The following is a 10,904-nucleotide window of genomic DNA, read 5'->3' on the forward strand; positions in this document are numbered from 1 at the left end:
AATAGCACAGTTCCCAAAAAAAGCCCCAATAACCGATTCCAAGAGAAATGATTATGTTTACGGAAAATCAATTGAGAAAGGTGGAAGCGTATCGCAGGGTCCGGTGCCCCAATATATTCGTCCCTGGCCCCCATACCCCAAGTGAGCCTAAACCTTCAATGTTCAACCTGCCCGGCTCGATGTCTAAGGTAGGTAGGTAGGTAGGTAGGTAGGTAGATAGGTAGGTAGGATCCCAGAAAGAGTAAGGACCAAAAGCAAGCAAGATGACTGAAGAAGATGGAAAGAGAATGAAACAAAGAAGATGATACACGGGAGAAGGAGGTCGAAGAAAGAAAGAAAGCAAGGAAGAAAGGGAGAGAGATAAGTTAAAGAGTCAGAAGAAGAATCGTTGGGTGTATCGGGAGAGTCTCTTCTCCTCGTGGCCAAAGAGGAGGGAGAAACGACGCGCAGCATCCAGCAGCAGCGCTACTAGCGGCAGCCGAAAGGAAAGAAGAAGACTGCCGCGTTGGTGAAGCTGGTGTGCGTGCGCGCGTGAGGTCCGTGCGTGTGCCTGAGTTGCGTGGGTGTGGGACTGGAGAAGCCTACCTGACGGCGTCCGACACGCAGTAAACCGCGCACCGTGATATCTCCAAGCGGAGCTCTCGAGAACGCGTCCATTTCTGCATTAGGAAAGTACCTTTATCGGCCAACGGAAGCCAGTGTAATTTCTCACCGAAGGAAGATTAAATATCTTTTCGAGGAAGTTCGAGACGGAGCAAATCGTGATCTGAAAGTTTGTGTATCGTTTCGGGCATTCATTGGTACTTGGTAGTTGGATGGTGTATACGTGTCTTTGGTGCAACGATTCCTTGTTCAGTGTCTTCCGTACCGACGGTGAAAACGTGTGTCTACAGAAGTGGGCAAAGGGAAGGTGGAAAACCGGGAAAATACCTGGGAAATATTAAAGTTTATTATTGGATTGAAGGAACCCCCTCCCCTTGGACTAGCCCGATAAGCGGATGCGAGATGCTTATAGGATTCTTTTAGCTTCCTCGATAAAGGAGTCCCGTTGGTTCGAGGTGAGTTTTTGGATTGCGATTGATTTGCAGTTTTCGGCAGCGCATTATGGGCCCCGAGTGTAGTGAGCCAATATGGCTGCCGGGGCCAGCTATGGCGATCGCGGGAGCCATGTTGGCAGGTGCGTTTGTCCAGATAACCAGGCTGCGTTCGTGGAACTCATTCCTGCTGCGATTCATGCGGATGTTGTAACGGATTTTTATGGGTTCAGGACGATGAGAGGATTTCATAGATATTTTATTTTAACTGGAGGCTTCGTTTTGTTTATCAAGTATTTCATTTTTTATTTCATCTTGGCTCCACTTATAATTCGATGATCAGGTATCGGTGATCAAGTTTGGCCTCCTCCAGTGAAAGTAACGCCTGTGTACCTTGCTCGATATTTCTTGCAAAGCAATTATCATCCTAATACGAGGAAAAACTCGTTTCTTACTTTCTGTATGTATATATCGTGGCGTACACACGATATGGGATACAGATGCAAATGGAATGATCTGGACCAATTATTTTCTACCTGCTCCAAGCCTGTTTTCGAGTAAAGCTGAATATTATTGTTTCATTTTATAGAACTGGTTTTAGTTTATGGAAACATTAGTTATACGCTGAAGTTTTTAATTTATTGTTATTCTTTCTATTTATAAAGTAACACACGAATTTAATGAATTCCAGGAGACTCCAAAATGCCAACAGACCTGGTGGTAACATCGGCTTCAGGCTCGGAGGACTCGAGCCGGTCGCGGGATCTTTTGGGACCTTCCTCGCGACCAGGACCCTCATCCTCGTCCTCTTCCAATGCAGGACCCTCGTCTTCAAGGAGCTTTGATCCTGCAAGTGCGTTACAGGCGTACCGTCACCACCATCATGGTTTTGTGGCCGGTCTGGGTCATCCACATCACCGGGAATCATCCGCCTTCGTACCGGTGGTTCCATCCAGACTTCATTTGGCACCGTATCCTGGTGAAATGCACCCTCACTTGTCAGGACCACCCTCGTCTTCGTCTTCCTCAAATCCTGACCACGATGGACCGGAAACGTCAGCTAGGAAGTCGTCCTCGAGTTACGAGATTATGGCTATGATGGCTGATAAGAGAAAAGAATTGGCAGCAAGAGCGCTCCTCCTGCCGCCTCCGCCGTTACTGGAACCACCTCCAGGATATCCTGTCTTCGCAGGGCCTTTTCCAGGAGGATCTGCCCTCTATCCTCCTGGAGGACCTCTGGCACATCAACACTTAGATCGTAGACTGCTCAGAGCTCCGGGCAGAGCGTCAAGACCCAAGAAGCAGTTTATCTGCAAGTTCTGCAATCGGCAATTCACAAAGAGTTACAATCTTCTAATACACGAAAGGACTCACACCGATGAGAGACCTTACTCCTGTGACATATGTGGAAAAGCCTTCCGTCGCCAGGACCATCTTCGGGATCATAGGTAAATCTGAATTCCTGATGAAATTTTGCATACCTAATTTTTTAAAAATTTCCAGACACTACCTTATCTCCCCTTTCAACTCCTTAGCTCCTTTCAGAATTTCAATGATCACTATCCTTCTCAACAATTCAGACACATCGTGATTAACGGAACCTCCGTTATCGGTTTAACCATTCTCTATTAGACAATGCTCCTAATCCTGAACCAGTATCTTTACTACCATTTATAAGCATTTTTTGAATTGATTTCAGGTATATTCATAGCAAGGAGAAACCATTTAAATGTGGCGAATGTGGCAAAGGATTTTGCCAGAGCAGAACCCTGGCTGTGCACAAGATCCTTCACATGGAGGAGTCGCCGCACAAGTGCCCCGTCTGTGCTAGAAGTTTTAATCAGCGCAGTAACCTGAAGACTCACCTACTGACGCACACGGATCATAAGCCCTACGAGTGTACTTCCTGCGGTAAGGTCTTCCGCAGGAATTGCGATTTGCGTAGACACGCTCTGACACACGCGGTCGGCGACGTACCACCGGAAGCACTAGAGGAAGCATTGCGGGACGATGACAGTCCCGAGGAAGATTGTCCTGAACCAGGACCTTCGTCCTGTCCCTCCAAAGCTCCATCCACCTCCTCGACCTCCTCGACGACAGGTTCATCCTACCCACCACCACCGCCACCACCGCCGGCGTCAACGTCAATTCCTTCAAGGCCGCAACTTCAGATTCGCCGGGATCTGCTCCAAGTTAAACCATCGACGATAACCAGTGGAGGTGGTTTGTCCAGTTCACAAAATCCACCACCTCCGTTGCCACCGCCGCCACCACTTATTCTTACGTCTTATAGACGTAGACTGGGTTCACCCGGTCCTTCCAGGGTCCTTTTGGAACTTCAGGAACGGGAGAGGGAGCGAGAAAGAGAAATTGAAAGGCAGCGGGAGAGAGAACGCGAGAGGGAACGCGAGAGAGAACGAGAAAGAGAAAGAGAAAGAGCAGAAGAGAGACCTCCTAAAGATCCTACTCCACAGCCACCACCACCTCCGCCAAGACCAGCTCCAGCTAGGCAAGGATTCACCATTGCGGATATTATGCGGCGGTAGAATGATTCCTCCGATTATTTGGATTTTAGTAAAGTCATCCGGAGTGTTGATGAACTTGGATTTCAACCTCTGTAGCGTCTTCATGGAGTAGCGGAGAGAATCTTGAAATTTGGAGTATCGAAGATCGGTTCACGATCGGAGATCGACTTAACTTTGAACGATCGATCGAGAATTTGTTTTTAAGTAAAATATGGCGATATCAGTGAATTCCCAGTAAAAATGATTATTCAGTATTAACTGAATATATTAGTATGCTACACTGTTGAACCACTATTGTTGATACACATGTATGTGATTGAACTCTCGTCAAATTCGGCTATATCGAAGAACCGTGATTTTCCTAGCGACCTGTTGGATTCGTTTAACTCAATGATAATTTTTCGTCAGCTAAGTCAATCGAGATGACAGAGTCGAGTCTAGTAGATTCGACTCGCTTCATATAATACGTGTATTACTACAAAATGCAGGATCTCCCAAAAGACTGCTTTCGTTATACTACAAGGACCTGGATGAACTTCACGTGAATATTCACTGTTATCCCGATTACTGGGATGAACGAATAGACAGAGTGTACGAGTGTGTACAAGGTGTGTAATCCATGACAGAGAGATATCATTGGATTTGATGATAGCGAGAAAATAATTTGTGCCAACGTGAAGTCATGCAAAAGAAATGTATGGACATTAATATAAGTTCGTGTACGTTGAGAACGTCTCGATTCCCTGAGCAATTTTAAAATATAAGCATAAATCGAATCGGTAGATTAATCGTACCGTTATAATTAAAAGTGCCTTGAGTAATGAACACGAAGGAAATATATCCAAGGTAACAGTTGTTCCCAAACATCTGACCCACGCGAAAAGGGGTCACTCTCTTTAAAAAAATTAATAATCGTGCAATCGCGCCATACAATTACAAAGTGACGTTAATGGAAGAATATAATAATTCTTGCGATCGAAGTAATTCAAGAAACTCTTAATAAAACACGTCTCGCGAAAAAGGAACGAATGAGTAAAAAGGACAAAGAAATAAAAAGGGACCAAACGATTGCCCAACAAGGAACCGCGTGAACGACTTTATTGTAAATAAGAAAAATCCATGTTAAAGAAAGCACCGTACTTGGGGTATCGTCCAGTGAAAAAAAATAAAAGCCCAGTGTTCACTTTTATATTTTAACGTGCGAGTCAGGGAAGAACTTTCGAAGCGGATTAAAGTGGACGAAGAAAAAAGAAAATAAAAAATTACAAAAAATATTTATATAACAAAAAGCAGCCCTAAATCCGGCATGCCATTTCTCGTGTCATAGGGACGAAATATATTTACCTGTATAATGTCGCAATTCTGAGATTCTAAGATGCGCGTGCGTCTCTTACGTTTGCACGTGCGAGAGTGCACGTGCAGGTGCGTGTTTCCTTACCGCGAGTGCATCTGCGCTCGAGTGTATCTGTAAATAAGTAGGAAAAACGGGATGGAAGTATTTGATATTGAAGTTGGACGGGAGCTTAAAGTGAAGAACGAATAATGGCAGTGTATTTTGTTAATGAGTGGTTCAATGAAGAGAGCGATGTTGAAGAAGAGAGAGAGAGAGAGAGAGAGTCACATAGAGTTGAAGTTAAAGAATGAAAGAGACAAGCACAAAAAAAAAGAAGAAAAGATATAGGAAAAACGGTAGAAAGGGTCCTTTGTCCTGTCAAAGACCGCATGGACCTATGATGCAAATTTCACCTGACCGAGCTGTGTGTGCCACTGTAACGGTGGCAGGTGCAATACGGTACCCAGGCTACTTTTCGAATACTACCTGCACTTCTAAAAATATTCTCTGACCCTCTTCAGCACTGCCACGTTTTCGTCCTTTTCTAATTTTTTTTTGTTAGCCTGCCGTTTTTGTGATCGTCTCTTTTTCTCTCTCGTTCTCTTCTCCTTGTACTCGAAGAGGACTATTAAGGATCCTTTTGTGGCTAAACGTCCTGCGTGGCACCCCAGAACTCGTTCCACCTATTATACCACGTTCCGAGTACTGTCACCGCGGCAGGATATCTTCGAAATGCAATAATTTTGGTCTCCTTTTTCTTTTTCTCTTTCTTGCTCTTTATCCCTTCTTTTTTATTCAGGCTTCCTTCTTTTCTTCTCATTCGAAAGTATCGATACCTGCCGCGATCTTGTTCTCTCGATTGCTCTATCGCTGAATCTTCTTATTCAGCCTGATTTTTCTTTAATCCCTTTTTTTAGCCATTTTCATCCTTTGCACTGGAACGTTCGACGCATTTTCACTCGTTTTTTTGCACGCATGTTGATCAACGTTTTATGCATTATATGCTCATTTAATTATTATTTAATAATATCTTTATAGCAGTGTAGATTGAAGTGGTTAATATGCTTCGTATTTAATAATATTGTTGAATTATTAAATTGTGAAAATTTAATATGCTCGTGCTACCAAAATAACCGTCGCGGACGTTCTAGTTGTCACCTGCCTTGTTATTTTTCGATTTTCTTTCTTCTTTATGTGACATCAATTCCCTTCGTCTTTTTCTCTTTTTTTTTTTTTTGTTAATTACGAAGTTGCGACAGACTACGTGAGGTGTGTTTATTTTATGTTTATCTTTTATTTTATATTTTTAGCAAATCGACTTAGAGACTTTAAGGCTCAGCTTTACCATTTAAATTTAAAGCCAAGCATAGCTGAGCTCAGTCTGGATTGTTTTATGCCATTAATATCATAAGCGTTAAATCATTGGGATTAACTGAACTTTAAGTCGAACTTAAATGGTAAAACTGAGTCTGAGTAATGTATAGTGATTTATGCTATGTACAATGTACAACGTACAAGGAGACCGATGCGTGATAGATTCGAAATATGCATGTTGGTTTCACAGTTTCCTGTTAATTTTTACGACCTAATTTTACGTTTACTTTAAGTACCTATACTTATTGATTTGTATGAGAGCGCTCGAGTAAGAAAATTTGTAAATTATATTAAGGAGGATGAAAAATGAGAGAAATAAAGTTGCCTTACTTTTGACAGAATATCAAAAGTTTTGAGAAATGTCTTAATACCTGCTCCTTTGAGACAATAGCGATTGAATCGTTTTCATTTTTGGCTTTTTCAATCAGACAAGCTCGTTATTCGTTTAACAAAATTGCACAAGTCCTCAAACCAATATATTCATTGAAATTCTTGTAGAATTATTTTACTTACCATTCTATGACCTTTACAATCAAATAATTATAAATAAATTACTAAAAGGATCTGGGCACTGTTTCTCCATACCTATTTTATCTGACTTCCAGTAGCATACATCAAAGATTGCAATGTTCCTTGGCATTTGGTATGTCTTGAAACGTGTGAAAATATTTATATCGTGCAAAAAGAAAAATAAAGTTAATACGAATCTCGAGCGATTTTCGTGATATTGGTACGTCGACCACGAAGACGTGGTGTAAGGCAGGACGAAGACCCTTTGGCGTTCCGAATTGCTCGAAATACAGTCGAGTCGACGAGTGCTCGGCTGCCCTTGTTCTTGGGCATCCATCTTGATCTTCATGGTCCAGGGATGCTGTAACGTTCCGAATCCCATGAATGATACAGTAGAACCGACTAGTCTTCTCCGCCAGGCAACGGGTTTTCCGTCCGTTTCGTCGCTAACCGCCATCAGGTTGAACTGTTTATGAAAGAGTATTTTCGTGCCAACTTCGGTATTTAATAATCGCTAATATGTAATCAGGCATGTTTTGCAAATTTCCGAGAACTTCTAATTTTATGGACTGTTTGGTATCTTCAAACTTTCTAGAATGTACTGATTGCTCGGTGTCGTTGAAATACTTTTCGGAGATCCTTTTTTATTTTTTTATTTTGTCCTCTCACCCGCGGGCACGGACTCAGAATTTCGATTACGAAGAACCTAGTATGGATGAAAGGACATTTTTTTCAGTTTCAAATGAACCGGTTATTCTCACTAGCGTTTCTTGGAATGCTCTTTAATAATTTTGCATTATGACCATGTGAATTCTGTTTTTTTTTTCTAGCTAGAGTTAATTAATTACAAAGTAATTATTATGACGTTACCAATATTGGTTCAGTGTAAATCGCAAAAAAATTGAGCACTGTCAGGACGTTTGAGTATAAAACGATTAAACTATTAAATAGAGTACATCTAATTTATAATTAATTTATATAATAATTTATTTCGTCGTCACAGAAGAAAAAGATTTTTTTATTTCTAATCATACGACGCAAAAGATTTAATCCACTGATAATTTATTGAACCAAAACGTAAAATACGAAATGTAAAGACAGTTAACTTTACAACCGAGGGTTGGCTTTGTGATGGCAAGAAAAAAATAAGTTACCAAACGGATTGTCGGTAAGAGGTACTCTACTGTACCGACCTAATTATAATCACAGATAGTATCTACTGTCGGTATGATAAACATCCTCCTCTTCGCCCTGTGCTACGTTATCGATCAAAGGTAACAAAATTGCTACGAACGTCTCTGCATTACCATCCAGTTTTTGCAGATCCTTACATTGAAGAATTACCCATCGTAGAAATCTTCATTTAATGCTACCCTTCGTTCAAAGATCGCCACACGGTCCAGATCGATAGACGTACAAAACTACGACCCATTTCACAATAAAAAGATTAAAAAAAGACAATTCTTTAGACCCATATCTTTAATACGAAATATAATAAAAATGACTATCTTTAATAGGCAAATTGTATTCAATCAAAATTCCGTTAAAATCAAATTAACTGGGTATTAAAAATCATGCCAAAGTAATTTTTTTTATTAAACAATTCTTCGAAATCGTCGTTTGTACGTTATCTCATTGTAAATTCTTTTGCTTATCACTTATCGGTACGCAATCATCCATACTTCGAATCACGTTCTATATCAAACGATACGATATGATACTGGATATCCAGGAAGAGAAAATATTTTTGGTTTCAGGATCGAAATGGACTGGTACGAACTGACTGAAATGGACCAAAAGTCGCGCAAGGACATTACGTAAATTAATTATATGACCAAGGATTGGTACTTTAAGTAGGCAAGGGTGGCAACGTATCGATCGGCCAGCCATAAAGAGACGATGACACGAAAGAAGGAACGCAGGGCTGGTGAGTTTTACGCGCGCTAAAGAGCTTTTTACGAGGGTCTCTGGAGATAAAGGGGACTTTATCGAACTACCAGCCCAAGAGCCGTTTTCAGGGCCGTAGCTACGACCTGCACGGAGGTCCATTTCGATTTCCTATGCGAGGGAGGTAGGACGCGTGGGCGAAGTGTCGACGGGTAGAAAGCTCCTCTTCCATGCATACAATACTTAAATTCATCCAGATACACAACAAATAGTAAGAACAGCCTTAGGTAACGTCCACAGACACATATTTAAACTACGTGAAACTATTAGATCATTGGATATAGATCAACAATCACAAAAATGTCGAACGATATAAAGAGAGAGATTGAATATACTGAAAATGTAAGGAGCATCTATAGAGTGAAACTAGATTATGTTTAAAAAAAATATTTTAATAATTTGTCGATAAATTCATTTGAAAAATATCTTCAATTCACTTTTGCCATGTAAATCGTACGGATTAGTGAATAATGCTAACTATTTGCTTGACAGTGTTTTTAATTACAAATTTGTATTGGCTTGTTACGATAAAATCACATGCTCCATAGTGGAATCGGTGATTCGTAATATGCAGCATGTACATCGCATTAAGACTCAGCGATGAAAATATTAGAGACTTTTTATTGACGATAAAATAATGCGTAGGCCCAGGTTCGATGGACTCTTACGACTCTGGGTAGAAAACGAATTCCTGTGATAATGAAAGAAACAAGAGGAGTAAGTGTTTATTGATATATAGGGCAACGTACGTCTTAAAGTTAGCTAAAGAGCAGGTTTTGATATGGGCAGGAAATAATTTTAAACGTCCCTATAGAGACAAAAATTTTCACTGATATGCCCTTAAGGCGTGATTTTGAACAATATCCTCATTTCTTCGTTTCTAATTTTAATAATTAATTAAAAGCTACCCACACAGCACATAATGTCAGTAGTACGTCCATAGGACGTTTATAGAAATTCTCAGAGACGTCTATAGGACGTTTGTGCTAAATGAGTAAAAACCCTTATGACGTTATGCAAAGTAAGTGTTGTTAAATGGAAATAAAAATTATTTAAAATTATACTGTTGATATTTAGTATTTCAAAATTGCTTCAAAATCCTAATCCTAATTACAACCTATTAGTATAGTCTAAAATGCATAACCAAAACACTCAATCTCAAATACCCTAATTGTCAGTCTTTCAGATATATTTCTTTAACGTTAATTTTAATAGATCATCCAGCTTTAACTGCTAATGAATATAATAACCGAAAATTATAAGCGTAACCTAACAGGATGAACTATCTAATATTTCTAAGACAAAACTGTTATTCGTACGAATAAATCTTGGGGTTTCTACAGTAAAAATAAAAGAAATTTACCACCGTAAGATATTGCCACTCCACGTTAATATCTTGACCTAAACGCCATAGGGAGTCGACAAATGGTTCAAGGTCACGCGAATAGTTTCGCCACCAATTACCAAGTCAGGTAGTTGAGTGGCACGTTCTGGAGCTACCAATTAAGAGAGCGGTAGTCTTTTTTCGGTAACCGTGGAGAACGCGATGATTCCGGGAGCACCAGAGATCCAGTAAAAAGGTCAAAGTATATTTGCATGGCTATGAAAACTGACAAAATAATTCATCAAACTGCAAGTCGTCCAATGGTAAGTAAAGAAGCTCAAAATTATTCGAGCAGATAACAATCGACGTTCTAAAAGATCCCATCACGAATTCCAGATCCGAAGAATCGTTACTGAGGGAAATATCGAGAGGACTTATGAATATAAGAATCTTTTAAAATCCTGGAAATCACGTCAGTGTCTACCGGATGTTTCGAGTAAGCTGATTATAGCAGAAGGGAACCTTTAGGGATACCTCAAGAAAATGGATGGAACGTTGACAGGTAGATCTTTGATCGCAGAAGATTAACATATTTTAAAATAAGAAATGTCATTCTGTGCCCTGAACGTGGGAAATGTGTTGAGATTATGCAATAATAAATACACTATAATACATTTACAAAAAAGTCTAATATTAGTATACCAACAAATGGCAATGATTCATTAATATCACTTAAGAAAGGATAAACTACATATATACACAGAAGAGAAAACACAATGATGCTACATATGTAGATTAAAGGTGAAGAAGGATGCAACGTAATATCGTCAAGAGCGTGTTAAATTAATTGTAAAGTC

At 40.1% G+C, this 10,904-nt stretch overlaps 1 protein-coding gene across 1 annotated transcript; it reads left to right on the plus strand.

Moving 5' to 3' along the window:
- Positions 1 to 423: 423 nt before the first annotated feature.
- On the plus strand, positions 424 to 6,607 carry LOC107269464 (protein bowel). The gene is made up of 3 exons (XM_015743333.2): positions 424 to 1,058; positions 1,726 to 2,482; positions 2,734 to 6,607. The coding sequence occupies exons 2-3, from the start codon at positions 1,737 to 1,739 to the stop codon at positions 3,578 to 3,580; spliced, it is 1,593 nt and encodes a 530-aa protein (XP_015598819.1). The 5' UTR covers positions 424 to 1,058; positions 1,726 to 1,736; the 3' UTR covers positions 3,581 to 6,607.
- The last annotated feature ends 4,297 nt before the right edge of the window (positions 6,608 to 10,904 follow it).

This window comes from Cephus cinctus, unplaced genomic scaffold, assembly GCF_000341935.2.
Source record: "Cephus cinctus unplaced genomic scaffold, Ccin1 Ccin1_scaffold0661, whole genome shotgun sequence".
In the NCBI taxonomy this organism is placed as follows: domain Eukaryota; kingdom Metazoa; phylum Arthropoda; class Insecta; order Hymenoptera; family Cephidae; genus Cephus; species Cephus cinctus.

Coding starts and splice junctions, on each gene's coding strand:
- LOC107269464 (XM_015743333.2), top strand. CDS start 1,737: ATGCCAACAGACCTGGTGGTAACATCGGCTTCAGGCTCGGAGGACTCG. Junction 2,483..2,733: donor GACCATCTTCGGGATCATAG/GTAAATCTGAAT, acceptor AATTGATTTCAG/GTATATTCATAGCAAGGAGA.